This window comes from Ixodes scapularis, unplaced genomic scaffold, assembly GCF_016920785.2.
Source record: "Ixodes scapularis isolate PalLabHiFi unplaced genomic scaffold, ASM1692078v2 PGA_scaffold5__190_contigs__length_132052651, whole genome shotgun sequence".
Classification (NCBI taxonomy): Eukaryota; Metazoa; Arthropoda; class Arachnida; order Ixodida; family Ixodidae; genus Ixodes; species Ixodes scapularis.
In genome coordinates, this window is record NW_024609880.1 from 27,979,671 (window position 1) to 28,001,173 (window position 21,503).

General features: G+C 46.0%; 1 protein-coding gene and 1 pseudogene across 1 annotated transcript in view; both read right to left on the bottom strand.

Annotated features, from left to right (window-relative positions):
- Window positions 1–2,955: 2,955 nt before the first annotated feature.
- Window positions 2,956–6,543, bottom strand: LOC121838087 (annotated as a pseudogene).
- Window positions 2,956–21,503, bottom strand: part of LOC8041802 (abnormal cell migration protein 10) — a 40,728-nt gene continuing 22,180 nt past the window's right edge. The window contains exons 8-11 of the mRNA XM_040212698.2: window positions 17,308–17,451; window positions 15,096–15,206; window positions 12,003–12,104; window positions 2,956–8,394 (exon numbers count right to left, since the gene is read on the bottom strand). Coding sequence (XP_040068632.1) covers window positions 6,763–8,394; window positions 12,003–12,104; window positions 15,096–15,206; window positions 17,308–17,451 — 1,989 coding nt within the window. The 3' untranslated portion in view covers window positions 2,956–6,762. The remainder of the gene's footprint in view (window positions 8,395–12,002; window positions 12,105–15,095; window positions 15,207–17,307; window positions 17,452–21,503) is intronic.

Consider the following 21,503-nt stretch of genomic DNA (forward strand, 5'->3'; position numbering starts at 1 on the left):
GTGCGTAATATTTTAACCGGACGACGGGAAAACCTCCTCCACCTACGGGGGCGACCCGCGGTGCCGAAAGCGCGTAATATGTGGGTGACGACATCGTGACGTTTTAGGTCCTGGCCTTTTTACTGATCAGAGCCACCAAAAGCTTCTTTTTAGTCGAAAGACAAAATATAAGTGGCGCGAGCCGTTTCAATTATTTATAAAAGTAGCTCTTTAGTATTTCTCCCGTCGACATACCCGCCACCAAGCGGTGGAAAAGGCGGCGCATATTAGAAAGGTGTAGTGGGATCAGGCACCGACGAGCGGCGAGCGTAGAAAGGTTCCGGATGTACGCGGCGGTGCTGCAGTCCAGGATCCGACCGGTTCCGAGCGTGCCGAAGGCCTTCGGCGAGCAGCTTGGGCTTGCGGTTTGGTCCTTTGGCGGAATGGCAGCGCGAAGTGGCTCCCATTCTGAACTTATCTTTACCCCGTGCTTGCTGTTGTTTGTGACCAATGATGTGTCATGCCGAATTAATGTTTAATCGCGCAGCAAATGCAATGCTAGCCGCCCTGGCTACCCGCTTCATACAGCCTATCCAAAAACACACTTCAATGGCGCCCTCTCAAGCCGTCAACACGGAGTGCGGCAGCCGTGAGCGCTCGCTGAGCTCACTACCGCTCCTCTTGTTCACGACCACTCAAGCAACCAAGGACGCCATTCATGACGGAGGTTATTTTTTGCTTGTTTTTGTAATATTAATTTACCTATAAATTTTCAAATTAAGTTACTGCGTTCAGTGCGCTCAGGTTCGGTGCAAATTAAAAACCAGTAAAAAAAGTCCTCGCAGGGCCCCTTTAACACATATAATCCAGCTACAGATTCACAACTCTGTGCCACATGCTCCCTGTAGCAACGGAGCGCAAGTTCGTCTGCCTCTTTGCACATTTGCGATGATGTCAGAACGCCAAGCTGTTGTTAGCTGATCGAAAGAAAAATAAAGACGTTTGCATTTACTTGTAATGCCGAATTAGAATGCAGCTCTTGAGGAGGAGGGGAGGGTATGGCCCTCCTCCTTTTCCGTACCCTCTCCCCCTCCTCCTCCTCTCTCGTAACGTCACTCGTGAAGATCGTAACCTTCACTGTGCAGGTTGTGACCTTCACGAGTGACCTTCGTGACGCCACTCGTGGCGTACGTGTGACGTCATTATGGGAACGTCCCATAATGCAACGCGCGGTTACGCGTGACGTCACTCGTGACCCTCGTGACGTGACGTCATTATGGGAAACGTACCATGATGCAACGCGCGGTTACGCCGACGGCGACGCCACGCAAGCCGGAGACGGGCGCCTAAGAGCTGCACTGTAAGAAAATAGTGGGTAGACCTCAAGGCGTCTAGCATTGAGGTCTACCCACTATCCCTTCAATGAAAGCCAATCAGAGCACGACGTGTTGTGACGTCACTGCAACTCCTGCGCTAGAAGCAGACAACTTTCTCACCACATAGGCTTCTGTACCATTTTATTGCGCTAATGCTGCGATGTATGGGTGGGTCCCCCGGCTATCGAAATATTCTCAAGACAGGGATGTTTGAGAACCATGTTGAATAAACCTGAGACTGACGCAGAAATTCCAAAAGTTTTTTTAAGAATATAATTGTTTGAGCGGTGTCGGCGTCACCGTAACCGTAATGCGTCGGCGTAACGCTTTTTCGTGACGCGTCGGCGTCGGCGTAACCGCGCGGTGCAATATGGGACGTTTCCCATAATGCACCGCGCGGGAGGGAGGTAGCAGGGGAGGAGAAAGAAGGAGGAGGAAGACAAAAGGGGTGGAGGCGAGGAGTAGATGAGGAGGAGGAGAGGCATGGGGTTGTAAACGTCTTTCATTTTTTAGTACGGGATGTGTGTACTGAACACCTTTGCCCCGTTTTCCAGGTTCAGTGTGTGTCATCCCTTCATTGCTGGCATAGGGTAATGATTTTTTTTTTTTTTGAAGGGGGAAGGAAGTTGTTTTTTTGTGGGCGCTTTTTTTTTTTTTTGTGCGGTGGAGAGGGCACCGTTTTTTATGTGAACCTTGGTTAGAATAGAACCGGTACTGATCAGGCACGTAGCCAGGATTTTGGTTCGGGGGGGAAGCCCGCCCATGACAAGGGGTGAAGAGGTCCCAGCAAAATGGGAGATTTTTCTTTTTTTTTTCCGGGGGGGGGGGGGGGGGGGGGGGGCGGCCCCATGTCCCCCCTGGCTACGTGCCTGGTGCTGATCCTTTTGTTAAATTTGGGGGGAGATTGCAGAGTTATCTTTGCGAGTCGGCCTGAAGGGCGGTCCATTGGAGGGTTTGACGTTTGGACTGTTCAGAGGTCGCCCCTTTGTGTCGCTGGTCGCTGGTTGGAGGGTTTGGCGGTTGAACTGGTTAGATGTTGCCCCTTTGTGTTGGTGGTGGCTGATTCACAGACGACGTCTTGTCCTTTTCTGCTCTTTCGACTTATATGTTAATTTCTGTCCCAGTCTCAGGTTTATACAACATGGTTAACATTCACCAGCTCGCCTGCTCGAGAGCGTTTTGGGAGTTCATTTTTGTTTTAGATTCGGTGTTAACTTTTGGTTTTGGAGAAAAACTGGGCATTTATAAGGGGCTTATGTTGAAGAAAGCAGGACATGGGTTCCCCAACGTCCAGAGAACTTGCACTTGACATTAGATAATGTCTCGGTACAGCTAAAGAAGCAAGGGGTTCCAAACAAATTCTTTAAACACATCAGTAAAGCTTGTTTTTTTTGTTTTGTTTTTAAGGAGATTTTTAGTTTTGGGTTTGGTTTTTCACCATTTTGATAAAACCAGCTCGGGGGTTAATTTTCAGGGTGGTATGTACCGATAACACAGAATCCTGTAGCGCCCAGCCAAGGGCACATATGCAAAAAAAAGCACCAAACGATTAGGCACTTATTCGACTCTTGTCGAGAACCAACAAAAGCAAAGACTGCGATAACATGTCATTGGCTTTATTCTCGAGTGTCTTACAAGCTTACCAGAGCTTCAGGCACATCGCAGCACACTGTCACCCAGCGATTTGATATCGCATACGTCGGAATACTCTCTTCGCACGGCGTTGCCGTTTCACGCAGGAGCCCCACACCGAACCGACATGTCCCCAACGCAGAGTTGACACAGCAAATGTCCAGGCGTCTCTCACTTAGAAAGAAAAACAGTTCCATCATAAATTAAAAAAGGGAGCAGTATAAAACTATAAAAATAGCAGAAATACTAGCAAACTATGACGATAAAAGGCAATTACGAAGGGGAAGGGGCCTCAAATGCATGGCAGAATGTCCGGCAAGGGGAAAACCCCTACCAACAGGTGAACTACGTCTTGAACCGCTGTAGCATACCCGAACGGCTTGCCACCACAAAGGTATCAAAGTCAAGTTGTGTATACAGTTTGTTACAACTAACCAGTATACAATGAGACAAAAATAAAGGGAAACCAAAAGGCTGCGCTCAATTTCTCTCTAGATGTTCTAGGACCAGACGACATTGAGAAAATCGGAAGAGTTCCAAGATTTAACCAAGCGCCCGTGGCTGCGAAACAGCGGCCTTGGATACATGACATGCATGCCATCCCCGATCTACCCTACAGAAAGAAAAAGGAGCTGGAACGACATCCTGTATGTTGTGTGCAGAAAAGTGAACAGAATCGAGACCAAGATAAATTTGCTATTGGTTGATGCATCTTCTTTTCGTGTTGGCACTGACAGAAAGTACTCAATATTGCCTCCATAAGCAAAACATCCTGCACATTTAAATGCCGTCGGTCGGTGGCAGCTGCGAAGGCGGTCATAACAATTCATGTCTGTGCTGTTGTGGCATTCTCGATGGACACAGCCATTAAAGCAGTTATCCTCAAACAAGTTTGCGAAACAAGATTCTAACAAAATTGGAAGCACTATGGCACGCTTCGAAATGGCAGTCAGCAATGGCAACCTAAAAGTGACCAAACACTTTTTGATTTCACCCGTGTAAAAAAATGAATGGACCATAGAACAGAAAAGCATGTGTCAGAGATGGCAAGGCAATATGTTATGAAGTTTCCTTACAGTAATTGTCTGCTTGGAGAGGTCATCCAGGATCTTACTTTGCCTAATTTTTGGTATAGATTTCACGTTTATGCTGTGCAATCTAAATTTAAAAGCAAATACATGATCTCTTTCTGTAGAACTTTGGATAAGTGCTGCGGCATGTCCCCTTTGCCTTTCCCAAATACCTTCAACTGTCCAGCGTCTCTTGAAACACATGCTTCCACATCTAGCAGTCAGCCATGCGTTATGATCAGGCATATTGAAGCACCGGCCACGCTTCTGAGAAAAAGCAAACACGGCAGTTCAAGAAAACCTGTCTCCACCATTCCTCTTTGGGCAAGTTGTGTATGCTTAGGAATTTCACAACAAGAACAACAGTGATAAAAGTGACCCAACTCTCAGAACAAGGAAATATAGATAGAACATCTCGAGGCCTGTACCGTAGCCATTGCATGACTGTTACCTTAGATGTGAAAGGGTTTGAGTAGATTGTTTGGGAAACCAGACTGCTCCTCACAGATCAAATACATCCGGCAAGTCATGCTTGCTTTTCTGAGTGAGCATGTGAAAGGACAGCTTAAAGAAACTTTGGAATCTTTTGCACAACGGCAAGAAATGGTTTCCCTTAAAGCAGTCCTTAAATGAAACTAACAAAGTGCTGCTATCATTTAAAATTAAGTATTTGTTGTCAGTAGTGAAGAATTAATTAATCTTAGTTTTTGATTAGCCTAAATATAGATGCTTGCACATAACAATCTAGTGTTCTGCACTCATTTCTGCTAAGCTAAGGAGTTCTTGGATAATGAAGCATTGGTAAATTAAAACTTGGTGATATGCGGTTGAATTTGTTTTCTACTAAGGGAAGATACACGACTTTGTTCCTGAAACTTATACGTCAAAAACTGTTGGAGCTAACCATAGCTGGAATTTCTTAGGAGACACAGAACATGTATGTACAAGCTCACGGACACTTATGAGGAAATGTGCACAATGACTCGCTAATATTTGTGCTGTTGATTTTGCATATTGAGACATGCAGTTCTATTCCATCAACATTCTCCACTCACACCAAGCAATCTTTTCAAATACCTGCACATGTCAATACAAGGGTTTTCATGCCTGAGGCTTTCCAGATAAATTTTATAAATAAATCGTAAACCGACTATTATTCAAATTATGCACTAGGTTTTCTAACAGATCCATTTGAAGTCAACTGTAACAAAAACTTTTAATGGTACTATTTTCTAAAGATAGTATATTGAACCTAGAAGAATGATGTGACCTAGAACACACAAGCTTTGGGAGGAAATGGCACACTAGAGAGTGAAGAATAAACTAAATGTGAGAAAGGCACCCACTCAATACAGTTGTGTGTAAAGCAATCGCTTGATGCACAAACCCACAGCTCCAGCCAAACCAGTGGCATATACATTAACCAGGAAACAGCTCTTTTTTTTTGTCATGACTAATGACATTCCAATAAGTTCATATAAAACCTAAAGAATTGCAAGCCAAATGGAGCTCCAAATGGGTTTAAACTTGATGCCACGCTACTTATTAAGTGCAAGATTTCAGTCAATTAGCACCCTCCTAAAGTTCTTTTTTATCAAAGACAGAGCTGACAAAACGGATATTAAAAAAGTTCCCACATTTAAGAACCAATTAGAAGCAAGATCATCATACTTTTCATAAATGACAGCTTCCTTCAATACCTGGTATTATTCTTTTCACATTATGATGCAAAAAATAAGGAAAGACAAACAAGCTACAGAAAAAAAAGCAGGTGAAGAGATCTGAAGCTCAATATAAAAGCCATGGCACAAAGTAAAAACAAAAAATTCTTTCGAGATTTTGAAGATTGCAAGAGCGAATAAAGTGTTTGTGGAAAACAAAAAACTGCTATCATTTAAAAGCCATCCGGCAAAATCCAATGCGCTTTCGATCTTGTGAACATCTGGTTTCCTTCTAAGCATTCAAAAGCCAGCTCATTAAGATCCTTACTTTCAGCACGAAAAACACTATGTGCTCCTTTGTTCATTCCAAAAGTCCAGGCACTCCACACACAGTTGCATACAATCTAGTTAAATAGGATATTTTAAAGTATTTCATCACCCCCCAAACCGAGTACACATTCCTTCCAATGACCCTCTGGCTGCGCAACCAGCAACTTGGTCTGTCTATCGGTTGGGTTGGTGAACGGGCTTAACCTAATGCCCCAAAACTGGACCACGCCTTTCCTCCAAATGGCGCTGGTACCAACGACAACCTCCTCCCCACGGTGCTTCCCCAAGGAAAAGTGGACATCCAATTTGCAGAAACAGCAATGACAAGGCTGTCGTCGCGTGCAACAACACCTCAAAACAGGCAAACAAGCAGCCTCTGCGTGGCACTTCAGTTCCTAGAGCACTGTGGCCGCTCAATGCGGAGGTTCCACGTTAGAAGCAAGACTAGCCCTCACGTGTCAGTCCCTAAAGCCTTCATGCCGCACACAGCTTCCACCCGTTTCTTTGCACTTTCAGCTGGCCGTAAGTTCAACTGAAAAAAAAAATGTGTAACACAACAAACGAGGCTAGGTGGCTGTGGACAGTCACGCCTTCACAATCCACAACGAACGGCGCTCGACGCCCTTCCGAACTTTCCCGAGACCGGCTCGTCGTTTGGAGGAGAATGGCGGCCTGCGCTTTAGGCGTTGCGTTCGGAGTCTCTCTTTCCCAGCATCAACACACCTTCCGCGAGAGGTGCGTGGCGTCACTCCGCTTCGGAGGCGGCGGTGGCGCTGTCTTGCGTCGCAGCGTTGTGTCCGCGCTGCTCTCTTCTGGCGCCAGGCAGCGCGGGTCCCTGAACCCCAGGATCTCGTGCGGTGTTGCCAGCGGTTCTGACGACAGCTGCTGCGCTACCTTCCACTTCTTCTCCATGACCCTGTGCAGGTCCTTGAGGAACACGTCGGGCGGACAGGGGATCTGGCCCGGGCCGGCCGGAGACGAAAACGAGCGCCGCGCCGGCGACGACAAACGCGTGCTTTCGCTCCGCTTCGGCGGGGGCGGTTTTCTCTTCACCGCAGGGGGAGGAGGTGGAGGTGGAGGGGGGGGAGGTGGAGGTGGGGGAGCCACTGACTGTGTGTCCCTACGCCGCTTGAGGGTCTCGTAGCCATCCACGATAAGCTGCGGGTCCGCGTAGATGGAGCCGGCCGAGACTTCCGAGGGCCTCCGGTACGGACATAGGGATCTTTGCGGGGACGTCGAGGACCGGTTTGAGAAAACTGGAGACAAATCCGGGGAAATCGGAGACCGAGGCGACTTTGGCTTCGGCGGAACGGCGGGCGGACTGTTGGTGGGTGTCGTGTGAGCGCTGCCAGGGGGTGGGCTATTTGTGGGGGTCGTGAAGGGGGACGGAGGGGGAGGGAGGGAGTTAAGGCTGGACGTGCTGGGCCAATAGGCCTCTCCGAGCTGCAGCGGCGGAGGAGGCGGTGGCAGAGAGTCCAGGCTCAGCGTGCTTCCGGCCAAGTTGTCCTGCCGCTCCGGAGAGTGGCACGGCGAGAGCTCGGTTGGAGACGGCCGCTCCAGATTCGGCGGAGTCTGAGGCGATTTGGGCGGAGAAGGGCTCGCGGGAGTCTCTTCTCGACTGCTCCTTGGCGACAAAGAGCGGCACTTGATTTCTGCCGCGGCCGAAGAAGATGGCAGGCTGCCCTGTCTGCTGCGCAGGAGCGTCCCACTGACGAACGCCGAGGCCGATATCCTTTCGTCCGTGTGCGAGCGGCGCAGACTCATTCGGGCGCCCGCATTGCGGCCCAGGCTGCCGACGAGGAGGGCCCCGCTCTTCCTTCCGATCGTGTCGTAGAGTCCCGCATCGTTCGGGAGTTCGTCCACCGACTGCTTCGCCAGCGTCCGCGTTGTGTTGGTCAGCGGAATCTTCGGGGTCATGGACGGCTTCCGCTTGATGGTTCCCACGGGCAGGTCTGCGTCGAAGAAGGCGATCTGCTGGTCTGTTGGAGTCGCGGCATCGGAGCGCTCCGAGGGGAACCCACTGCTCCCGCTGGAACTCGAGGCCACAGACTCCTGTCGCGCGAGGCCCGCACTCCGGCCTGTCGGAGGAGAGGGGTCCAAGTCGCTGGCTGTGATGGTGAGGCCAGAGTCCGAGTCCTGGCTTCCTCTCCGCTCCGGTCGGAGTCCTCCGAGCCCGTCCGAGGCCGGACTGGAGGGCCCCGAAGAGCCATTCTCGGGGCTGACTGCAGCCAGTGTCTTGGCCATGGAGCATATAGAGAAGCTCCGAGCGTGGGCCAGGGTTTCCAGGTCTTCCTCCACGATGTCCCGCATCAGGTTGTCGTAGTTGTCCTTCAGGTGGCGGCCATACTGCAAATGGGAGCAATGAATTCTTTTTTTAGTCATATTCAGTAGAGACACCACACTTTTGTGCGATGTTTTCACCCATGCTGTAAATAGGAAGAGTCAGATACCTGCCAAGCATTCTAGCACCACAACTTTGCTGGCTCCAACACCAAAGACATCTCTACATACCGAAGCACCACATAAACTGTAACTATTGAGCTGAGTAGTGGTCCTGAAATGAGGGTCTTCTCGCTCAACTGTTAAGATATTTGTAAACCACCGACTTATTGTATCAGGTGTACCCAGGTAAGGTACTACATAGCACGAGGCTGTTAGCGTACAGAAACAGTTGCTTCTGTAGTCTATGTTTCTCTTACAATCAAAAGGCTGTCGTCAAAGCTACTAGTGGGGTGCGAAGTGCTCATTTGGTGAATTAGGCTAAGCAGCAAAATTTGGTTTCCTCAAAGACAGTTTTCAAGTGAAACATAAAAAAACACGGCTGTTGTATATGCGACAACAGTGTTGCACAGTGACAACTGAGAGGCTGGTAAAAGTACAGATCCTACAATGCTGACCTCTCCTGTTGAGGAACTACTGAATTCACAAGCAATGACAAATGTCACAAAGCATTGGTCGACTAGCTGCTGCCAATAATATAAGACCTGGAAATCACTCGGCGCACAACCAAAAGAGCTGTACGGGTAATTGATGGGTCAAGCGCAGCGATCAGGATTTGTTTCGAGGATATATCCTCTGGATGTGCTACTCGGCATAGTCATGACCTAACAATAATTGCTTTTCGCTCGAGTAATAACTGCTTTATGTATTCCTTTTTCCCGCTAACAGTAAACGACTAAAATAACCTTACTACCGATATACCGTATGTAGTAAAGAATAAGACAAACTTTTTTTCCAGAAATGGGTGTCTCAAATTAGGGGGTTCAACCTATATGCGGGTTTAGCGGCATTCCGAGCGGAATGAAGGGTTCGAGAGACTTTTCCCTACATAAAGAGATAGTTTTGTATTCCTAGTCTAAGACAATGTCTGGATGACTTTATTTTGGAACTTCAAATGTATTTTAAGATCTAGTGATATATTTAAACAACAGAGAAATATTATACTGGCACGAAAAAGTGTTCATCATTGCCTGAGATACTGAATCGAGAACTTCGCAGGGAAAATGTGAGATTTTGTACCCAGGCACGCTGATAAGAAAACGCACATATCATCGTTGCAATTGCTTCTTTCTTCCCTCGTTGTCAAGTCTGCGTGGATCACGAAAATGTCACTGCAAGCTTGCCGCCAGTACAGCGGTGTGTTCAAACGGAAAGTCATCTTCTTTAAAAATTAAAACAGCGCAAGGACATGGACAAGAGCAAGAAGGTAGACAAACAAGGTGCTCTTCGTCTACCTTTTTGTTCTTGTCCACGTCCTTGCGCTGTTTTAAGTTTTAATCATGAAATACCAACTAGCCCAAACTTCTATGTTAGTCATCCTCTTTGCCAAAGCGGAAAACAACGTAGCAGCTCAGCGGTACTTCGGCGTCTCATAGAACTGTGTTAGAGGATGGCGGTGGCAATGCAATCAAATCTTCATACGCGCGGGTATGCGACACTCTTTTTGGGGGCCCAAGCAGGGACAGTATCCTGCCGTCGAAGAGGCTGTCTGAAAGTGGGTCGTTGACCAACGAAGCGAAAGCCACAGTGTTTCGTACGAAGATATTCAGTGCACGGCACATGCAGTCGCTACTGAACTGAACATTGCTTGCAGTGAGTTTAATATTTTGAGGAAGTGGATAACAAACTTCATGAAGCGCAACGAGCTAAGCCTGAGAAACCGAATGACTGTATGCCAGAATCTGCCGGATGCCTACGAGGAAAAGCTGCAGAGTTTCATCGCTATGTTGCTGACCTCCAAATGCGGAACAGCTTCATGCTCGGCCAGATCGGCAACGCCGATCAGACGCCGGTTTGGTTCGACATGCCGAGCAGAAGAATCGTCGCCGAAAAGGGTTGTCGCCAGGTGAACTTGCTAACCACGAGGAATGAACACAATCGCTCTACCGCGAAGTTGTGCTGCACGGCCGATGACCACAAGCTGCCCCCGTACCTGGTGTTTAAGTGGAAGACAACGCCGACCAATGAAAAGTTTCTGCCGAAGGCCATCATTTGCATCAATAAGAAAGGCTTTTTTAATGATGAGATTGTTTTAGGGTGGTTTCAGCTCGTCTGGTGTAGGCATTTGGGTGCCCTCTTAAAGGGATACTGAACCGAAATTTCGAGCTCACTAAACAAGGCCGGGTGGATAAGCGGGAAGCTGCAAAACCAAAAAATATCGCTGATACGGTGATATATCCAACGGATCGCCGTATTTTTTGGAAAAGAAATGCGCGATTGAACCCGGCCGACGAGACAAGGCACGTCACGATTCCCATTCTCTCTCCTCCTTGCTACGTTCCGTCAAGCTGGTGAACCGAAGCGAAGAGGAGAGAAGCGAGGCCGTTTCTCCTCATTCTCAAATTCTCCCAGGGGACAGTTACGTCAAAGAACTCGCTTGATCGTGCCCTTCTTTCCCTAAAGTACGGCTGGCCGTTTGAGATATCGATGTACGAGTGATGTTTAGGAGTTCGTAGCGTCCCGTTCAACACTTCTGCAGCCTTACTTTGTGAAATCCAAATTTCGGTTCAGTATCCCTTTAAAGTCCCGAAGCATGCTCGTCCCGGATTCTTTCCGTGGACACATCCCAGACCGTGTCAAGAAGACAATCGTGAATGAAGGATGCAATCTGGTGGTCATCCCGGGGGAATGACGTCCATCCTTCAACCTCTTAACGTGGTTCTCAATATGCCCTTCAAAGACCGCATCGGGGCCTTCTACAACGAGTGGATGGCCCAGGAGGACAACCCCAAGATGCCGGCAGGTCGTGTGAAGCGTGCCTCGTTGACCACTGTGGCCCAGTGGGCGAACGGTGCCTGGTATGGGCTGCCGGCAGACATGGTCCGTGCATCGTTCTCCAAGTGCAAGATTTTGAAGCCGCTTCCCCCCGTCTGGCCCTTGTGACCCACGAGACAGCGACAGCAGTGGCTGTGCCATCATGAGAAGCGACGAGGAGTGAGACACGAGCCCATAGGGAGACCTCACCTAAAGGTGATATTCATGTGGCATAACTGGCTTATTAAAAAAGAAAAAAAACTTTTTTGGGTTGGTGGTTGTCTAAAATTAGGGGGGTCGACTTATATTCGGATCGTCTTATATGCGACAATATACAGTAGTCATGCAGCCATCATTGCCAGAATTTGCCTCCCATCTAAATTAGTTCTATCACAATGGAAATTTTTCGTTAGCTTGTATGCTTTGTTTGTGTTTTGCCAGCATGTTCTACTTGCAGCAACGTACCCACGTGCTAAAATCCCAGCTAGGGACTGCAGTATTAATAAATAAATAAATCCAATGCAATAAAAGCTTACCAAAAGAGCTAACTTGATCGCTGTTCATCACACACCACTGACAGTACAGTGCGAGCTATGGTTAAATCGAACATGCAAGTACTGAATCTCTGGCTGCAAAAAGCCCAAGTGGAGACCAGAAACACAGATTTCAAAGAAATCTCAGCTCTTCCGAATTCCACTCACCTTAGCGATGCGACATCCGGTGACCCATCGTCGCAAAGTCTGCCGGTCTTCAGCACACAGGTACTTGATGTATTTGGATGACTTGGTTTGGATCTGGGGGTGCTGCGAAAGTCAAAGGAGACGGGAGTCAGCCCGCCTCCACAAGTTTACATGTGTTTCTCACCATCCAAATAAACGGACAAATGAACTGCACTGATCGAGTAAGACTGAAAGTTAGAAAGCTTCCGAGAAGCAATAATTGGCTGAGCTGAGATCCAAGAATGGGGTCGCTTGAGTAGTGGTTATCAGAATTATGCGACCGGGAATCAGGATTACGTGGTTAGTAGTCAGGACTACCTGACCGCTAATCAGGAGGCCCAGATTCATAAACTGGCTCATCCATTTATCGTATCTTGGTGGCTTTCTAAATTTCATTCCCACTGAATCAGTATACGGTTTATTCATATTGTACGTTTGGACGGCTTATTCTCTAGAGACCCGGGAAAAACGACAAAAATTACCTGCAATATTTGTGTTTTTTATAAACAGAGTGAATTAACTTGTTTTGAAAAAATCAAAGGGTATGCAAATGAAGGGGCTACTCAAATGAGCTGCATTGCGTACAGACTCCGATTCGATTAATTGTTTATTTGGATGCGCACATTAACAGCAAAGCCCTTGTGGTACGGCGCACATTTAGAGAGAATTAGAAGCAAACACTCGACTTGAAGTTGGAGAAGCGTGAAAGATGGGGCTGGGAATGTGCCCACTTTAGTACGAGATTCAGACTTCGATGGATTCATACTTTGATGAACACATTGAGCTCCAAGGCATGCTCCAAAACTGAGAGCATTGCCAGGAGGCATTACAGCCCATCTTTTATACCGACAATGATTTCATTAAAAGGACGATGCAACAATTTTGGAGCTTTCACTAAATACTGCTTAGAATGAATCCTTGATGTTCATAACCCTCAAAACATCTGATAAATTTTCTCTCCAAGCAATTGCAGTCATTAAAAATTAAAACAAAAACGAGCAGCGTTCACCCACTTAACTCGCAGCTAGAACAAGCGGTCTTGTGGCCTGACAGCAACTATATGCCGTGTCCATCACAGTCATGCACTGAAGTTGGCAAAGCAGAGGGCACATGCTGAGTTCCGGACATTGTTGGGGTTCAGCTAGTATTTCTGTCATTGCAGCGATCGAACACGAATCGAGTGCTCATTAAGTGCCCGTGTCCAACCTATGATCCGCATTCAAAACTCGTCTCAACGGAGAAATCCCCACGATAGTGTCAAAACTGCAATGCCCATTCCTATTGTATTTACACGATTGTAAATCGACCCCTCCCATATTGCACATCAGCAAAAAAAAAAAATCTTTACATGAGCATTTTACTGCGAACACGTGAGAACGGCAAAGTATCTGTTTCGAAAGCCCAGCCTCCAACACGCGATCGATACCTTCTGGCTTGCTTTGGCTGCGCATGCACGCGCGAGGTGCATGAGATGCCCAGGCATTATTGAAACTAGGAAGTTCACGCTGGAGGCGAGACAACTGAAACTGCTCCCTGTCATTCTCACTTTGTCCGCAACTAGACTACGACTCGTGCGCACTGGTGATGTCAGTCCCATCGTCATCACTGCTACTTTCTCGAAGTATGTCGTCGGCGTCGTCCAACAAAATCTTGCACTTCGCAAGTGACAGCATCAACCGTATCTTCCTCGCTTGCTCAGCGATCGCGTTGCACGTCATGGGTAGAGACCGACTGCACACTTTTGCTGCGTACGTTACAAGCCTGCCCTCCAACTCCGGAAGGCACCCCCACCTATCCAGACTTTGGCCTGAAAGCTTACCGTAAAATACCGAGCATGCGCACCCCCTCGTGCAAGCGCCCCCTCCCATTTTATGAAAATTTTACATTTTTATGGCCGCCATCTTGAATGTTATTCCCAAACCGAGTAAGGGCCCCCTGCCTATTTTGATTGGATAATCTCTAAATTTGGAGGGGGCACTTGCTTGGTATTTTACGGTATTCGTTTGCTGTCACAGTTTAAGATATCGCGCTATTGTAGACTCCACTGGAGCATCACCCGCTCCGACGGGTCGAAATAGTGTCCAACAGCGCAGCTGTTGGTTGCTTCTGGGTGAAGAATGGCCATAAAAGAGCACTGAAAACCTCACCTTCCCAAATCACTTGTATCAATACAAAAAAAACGTAGTTAGTGCTCCAGCATGATCTCCACACTTGATCAAACGACGTGTGACCGTGTATCGTGCGAAAAACTGAAGAGAAGCTGCAGGGAGAGTGAGCCATGAGGCTGTTCCAGCGTCCTCCAAAGTGGCTCTCACAAGAAGTGCTGCCACCCCTGGGAGTTTAGCGCATTGTGCGCTGTCGACTGCCATACATTCGGGTTATTTTGCGAATCGCTATAAATAATACTGGATCATGCAATTAAAAAAAAAAAAAAACTTGCAAAATGAGCACACAGAATAGCGCAATGCTACAGGTACAGCCGGCTAAACTTACAACAAGCCGAGGTGTTCCTGATATCGCGATTGCTTAGTTTTTGTTGGCGGTGGAGTGTTTCGGTTCGATTATAAGTTGGCCCCCTCCCCTTCAGATTTTAAAAATTTTAAAATGGCTCGACCTACATTTGTATAAATATGGTACGTCGTCAAGTTCTGCAACAAAGAGACTGAACAGAAAAGTATGCTTCTATCCCTGAAATTAGGCCATAGCAATGAAGCTCCTCAGCTGTACTCCGTCAGCCAGAGTCTACATGCGTCCCACTATAGTGCCAGTGAGCAAAAACAAAGTGAGGAATGTTTCAACCAAGCATCTTTGCAGATCCTCTTTACCTCACACCTGACAATTGTATGGTGAGAATACTATCTATTATAATGGGAGAGAAGTGGAGGCGTGGCAACTGCTCGCTTGTCCCAGAGGCTGAGAGTTGGTTTCGGGATTCAACCAATGAAAGTGAATGCGGATGAAATGATAATGTAAGCACTCGGGAAAACAAGACAGAACGTAGATCACACTGCTACGCAAGAGCAGATATGAGAGTAATCTCGAGACGCATATTTGGGAAGCCGAGGGGCTGCCTACCTTGATGGCGAAGCCGTACTCTGTCGGCGCCTTGTACTTCTTCTTCCAGCCAAAGCCCACATAAATGTTGTTCATCTCGAAAGTTGTCAAGCACACGAGGTCCTTGGAAAGCTGCAACGATCGAAGAGATGCAAACGCTAATTAACATGACCGAGCTCGCTTCAGGTTATATAGAATGGACTGCGGCGCGAAAGTCGCTTCCCGTCTTATCTACTCCTGCAAAAAGGCATTATCAGTCGTTGCACTTGCCCTGATCAAACAATTTTTTTGCAGTCCACTAGGAAGTGTTTTAAGACTCTAAAATGCCTCAACAAAATGTGCACCAATGAAAAAATTAATGTTGAAAATTAAAAAAAAAAGAAAAGTTACTTCTCTGTACACCTAATTTTGTAGCGAGCAGAGCAAGTCAATCTTGACGTGTGTCGGCATATCCTTATCGTCGCATATGTAACTGACTTTCTGTTTTCCACCAGCCCTTTCAGCGACCATTAAAAATAGTAAGGAAAAACAAAACACAGTGGCATTTGAGCAACTGGGCATGTGCATAGGATGCCAGTTTGAACATTGCACCCATAGCCGACAGTGACAAAACTTTGCGTTCCGGACAGGGTGGAGAATAAAAAGCAAGATGATTTAACTAGTGACCTAAGTTACGATGAGTAATAGCTGCACTATTTATGAACAACGCCCTTGCGTCTACTTTCCCACAGAACAAATATACAGCCAATCATTGCGTTGCGCATAAATAACATAGTGAATGACCAGATCGAGAACACGATTGTCCATACAAATGCAATCTGCACAGATAATATCTTCGCACGAAGACGTTATCCCTGTTCTGTAAACCACTGAAATCATGCTGTCGATCGAGATGATTGGCAATCCGCATGCCCCGCAAAAAAGCGAACCCTCAGGTTTTCTTCATAAACAGTGCGACTATAACTCGAGTAAATACGGTAATGATTTCAATCGCACCAGTTCTGCTGCAATGATCAAACCTTTCTTTCACAAATAATATGCAAAATATATTTTACTGAAAGTTTGTCTCTCATTTGATGCTTTCTCTGCGCAATTGTTTTGTATCGGAATCAAATAATTATCGAGCTAGAAATATTGTAGCAGGTTGAACACGAGCAAAAAGTAGTTTTCTGAGGAAATTGGAACGTTTAGCTTTCCTTCTACTGTCCACTTCAATCGCCAGTTACACCCCGTAACTGGCGATTGAAGTGGACAGTAGAAGGAAAGCTTTAGGGTTTTATGAACAGCGAATCATAGTCTGAGAGACAGAAACGAAAACGAGAAAAGTAATGTCACATTGCGAGCAAATCAGAACCTGAAAAGTGCCATTAAAACTTTTATACTAACAAAAAAAATATCGAAGTGCTTTTTTTCTGGTATGACAGGATTCACATGAATAAAAATTGTTAATAAAAGTGAACTCTTAATATACAGTAATTCGTTTGTCCACCTTGTTCTCAACAACAACAAAGGCGTGTACTTGAGACAGTTGCTGCAAGCTAGGTCGGTTGAGGAGATCTTCCTCTAAACACCTCGGTGAGCGCAGAACGACACGCACTCATTAAAATAGACGAGCTGCTCTCGTTGATCACTCCGCAAACGCCGGCAGCATCAAGACGTTGTCTGACTTACTTCTTTTCCTGTGTCTCCCACTTTTGGCTGTTTCAAGGTTTTTTCACACCCAGTCTCAGCTGTTTTAACATAAAAGTTATTTTGTAGATTTTTATAGATTGTAATTCTTATTTTTTTATTTTCATCTGGGATGGTTTTCAATGTTGCTGCCAGCCGGAAAGTGCAAGCTGCCACCCAAAATGTGTCCTTTCAAGCGTGCCTCCGTTTTTATTTTTTTTTGCTGTTGAGGTTGTTTTTGTTATTTCTTTTATTAATGGCGGGTGTTTCTTGAGAACTTTGCAGTATTTCTGACAACTCTTCCAGCACTCATTGTAGTACCTGGCTAGGATACAGCTGCCCCCCCACCGCCCGCCACCCGCCCCCGCCCCCGCCCCCCCCCTCTAAACTGGACAGTGCCATTCTGCGTATTTGAGCACCGAGAACATGTACAAAAGGACGACTCTGCCTCGGGGGTATGAGGAATTAATCGACCGAACGACTACAGACAGGAAAACATCCCATGTCCAAACAAAGAGGATGCCCCTTGTTGAGCGAGAAGGCGGCCGAACGACAGACACCCCACCTTTGACTTGCCCTTGGGGCAGTAGTAGAGGCCCGACGCCCTGAGCACAAAGAAGTGCTTCTTCCAGGCCTTCTTGCCATCGCTCTTCAGGTAGAGGACGCCCTCCACTTCGGGCACGCCCACGCTCGACCCAGAGAAGAACTCCTGCGAGGGAAGGAGGGACGTTTTCAAGCTCGAGCTGCGGCAGTAAATGGCTGGTCTGCAAGCTTGCGTTTCGTTGCGACTGAGTGCCTTGGGCAGGCCTTGCGCTTGGTCATGTCAAGAGAACACGCTGCCGCAACCTTTTGGGTAGCCCCAAAACAGTGGCCATTTACATATGTTGCCCCATCTTTTTTGCGCATCAGTCTTTCGCCATGAGCTTGAGAAACTTTCGACAATGTTATAAGAAGCATTATATGTTTTTGGATAAATCCGAAGAACTCCGAATTTCGAGGTCGTGATGACAAAATTGAAAGCAAAAAAGACGGCGTTTTACAAATAAACTTTATAAGAGCACGTGACCACAGGTCCCGAGGAGATCCCACTTCAGTTTCCTTCAAAATTTCGAACAACAGACAAAAGGGGTTTACCTTTTAGCTCGTCAAGGTTCTTTCAGGACAAGGGGTCAGTGTCCGGACTTCATTTATTTTATTTTTGAATTTTTATAAATTGCTTTCACACTAAAATAAGCTCTAAATTTCGGAGAATTAGCAATCCAACAAAAACAAACTATGAAAAACCTTCAGTTTTTAGCGAAAAATTAACTCCAAAAAACACTCTCTGAATTTCACGAGAAATACACTCGGAAAACACAGAATCCTAGTAACAAACGACATTTCCTCACAAACAGCATGTACGTTTGATCTCGCCAATACTGCGAAATTTTCACTTTCGATAAGCGCAGTTCCAGGGCTACCTCATAGATGGCGCCAACGTGTCGGTGTGCTTTCTCGTTGTAAGAAAACACAAGAATACACAATGCACGCAGTTTCAAACCAAATGCAAGCGTGTCAATCAGCCCCCAGATGACACAGGTCATCCAACGGTCGTCTCTAGGATGTCTACGGTATGTTACGACCTCCTGGAGACCCCCATGGGACTATGTGCGCTGTTAGGGAAACTGCAGAACATGTGCTCTCAAAATGAGATCTCAAGGACCAAGCAGTTTGCTGGAAAACAGACCCCCGGCACCCAAATTCTCTCGATGGTCAGCAGGAATTGAAACGATATTCAACAAAATTGTGCGAATCATCAAAGAGAAGATTAGAATAACGCGTTATTTGAACCTCTGCTTGGGACAAAATAATTTAACGATAGATTCATAAAATACGCTATTTGAAATTTGCCTCGGGATGAACAGTAATATTGATACCTTTTAAAGTGTGGGTGAAGTCACGGTAACGGCAGGTTAGTTACACCCGTTTGTCGCACTTCATGCAAAGCGTCGATGCACTGAAGTTATACCCACGGAGCGAATGCCACAATCCTGCAAACCTTGCTTTGCCATGGCGCAGCCACATGTTTAGGGGAAAAGCACGTCTTCGGCGCTACGGGGTGTTTCTGAGCACTACTTAGGCGGCAAAACATTTTTACAAATGAATCATTATACAGAGTGGAATGAAACTTTGAACAAAGGTGTCTTTAGGCGATGCATTTATTATACTCAAAGTTCTCAAGTGTAAGTTTCTGGGGGAAAGTACAAGAAAAAAAGCTTATTTTCTCTGCGTGAGAGGAAAACAGGAGCGAACTGATCGGGTGGACACTGCTACTCATCTATGCCATCAAATGGTGCAGAAACCTGAAACCTTCTTACAAATCAACACCCTAAAGCAGATTTAGTAGATCCGAGCATATCTGGTACAACATGTGAGTACCAGTGTCAACCAGGCAGATTGTTTGTGCTTTTCCTCTTGGAGAGAAAATATAGTTCTGATTTTCTTGCACTTCTGACAAGAACCTAGACTCACGAAATATGAGGGGGATAAAGTAGTACTCGAAGTAAAGAACAAAAAAAATACGAGGTTACATATGTTAAGTAAAGTAGCAAGGGCACATTTGTTGCACACTTGAAGTAAAGCGTTATCAGTAAATGTACCTTCAAAGGAAACTACACAAACTTCTTAACACAATCTTTCACAGCGGAAAGAGCATGACGTCAGCCCCGTAGCTTCCGCAAGCAATCCTCTCATGGAGGGATGTCCACTTCTAATATTTTTAAGCTCCTCGCTTGCCCTGACAGAGCGAGGAGTAGCGAGTTCGAAGTGCTGTGGTAAAGCACCCCCGGCAAAAACGGAGCGATGTATTTTCTGCAAGCGTTTCTGGTGGGAGTAGAATATCCTTCCCAGTTACTTCATCAGAGTTCAGAAAGCATCATTTTGGGACACAAATTTAACAAAAGCAAGCTTGGGGAATGTCCTTTGAAGTCAGGAGTTGTAAAGCTTTCCTCGGAAAGTACCAGGAAAAGTATTTTAAGTAAAGCACAAATACATCCTCCAAGAATGTACTTAAAAGTAAAGTACAAGTTTTCTAAACCTACTTTACTTCATTTGCAATATACTTAAAGTACTTCCCAACACTAACATAAATGCACCACCTTAAAGATCATTTGTGAGAAGTTTAATTGCACTCCATTCATTGCCTCAGTAGCTGCGTTTGATTTACTTAAACCTCCTGCACCAGCGCATAAAAGTGTAGGGTAGTCTACTTCCGGTATGTGTATTTAGATACGACCGGAAGTATATCGCCATACACTTTTCTGCACCGGTGCAGGAAGTGTGAGCAAATCAAACGCGGCCAGTGTTGACTTTGGCTGCCAATGTGGCTACCATCCCAGCTAATGTGCCGAGACATCCCCAGGTTTGAGTGCCGAGAAACTTCTTGGCTGCACCAGAGATTGAGCAGCTACATAACCACAGGTTCCGTGTCTCAGAATCAGCATCAGGGAGCACGGTACAAGAACAAAGGTACAACTGTCCCAAAACGTTCGTGGACAACTCTCACGTAAAAAAGGTGCTTTCCATTACATTATGTAGCTGCGCACTAAACTAAAAATATTGTCACTGGCAAAAACGTTTCCTGGCAGACACAGGCCAGGGGGGCCCCATAATTCAATACAGAAATAAGGCAAGGAGACAAGTATCCGACAACAGCTGAAGCAGTACAACAGCTGAGGTCGATATACTTTCACAATAAAGACTAGGGTTGTGTGAATGTTCGAAACTTTCGAATATCAAAGCAAAAGATGCCATATTCAATTCACTTTGAATCAATATTTGGCAACTTCGAATATTTGTGAAGTACAGTTGAATCTCGTTAATTTTAACTCTCTTAATTCAAACTTGTGGATAATTCAAACTAACGGTCAGGTCCCATCCTATGCATTTCCATGAGAGGAAACTCCTGGTAATTCAAACAAATTTTCAGTCTCACTCGAGTTCGAATAAATGAGATTCGACTTATTTCGAAGTTTACAATTCTGCAAAACATAACTTAATTTAAACAAAAAAACAGAAAAAAAAAAAAGCACACAGTATGTACTTGAAAGGAGTTCACGAAGGATGGACCAGATGGACCACAAGTAGCTATAAAAATAGGTGCAACAAATCTAATCACTTAAATTTATTTTGAAATAAGTTTTTAATGCGAAGAGAAAGTGGTAAAAAGGATTAGACTACAGCGCGTGCAGACGTCAGAACGTCGAGCTCTGATTCGAATGAAATGCGTTAGAATGCAAAAACTAAACGCAAGACGCCGGCGTTCCACGCTCCAATACGTTCGACGAGTGCAGTGTAGGCAAAGGGCTGCTAGCTTTGGGTCTACCCACTAATCATTCCAACCAAAGCTCGGCGTTCTGATCTCTGCGTGCGCTGTCGTCTCCTCCTCTCCCTCAGCTTGTTGGCGCATAGCTAACGTCAAAGTGTCTGCACAAACGAATCACAAAATTTTGTTCCCTAAATAAACTGTTTTTTGTGGTTACGCTTCTTGCTCACTATTTCTGATCTGGACCTTGATTACAGATGATTCTCATTATGGATCATCTTTTGGGGCTACAGAAGTGTCCATATTAATGAGACACAACTGTATTGAAATAAGAGTAATTGGGGAGGCAAGCTGGTGAACGATCATGGTAGAGATCCGTTCAAACTTTGTTGTGCTTGTTCTTTTTTTTTTTTTTCTTTTTTTTTCAGTCTGAAGGGTTTTTTATTGTGACAATTGAT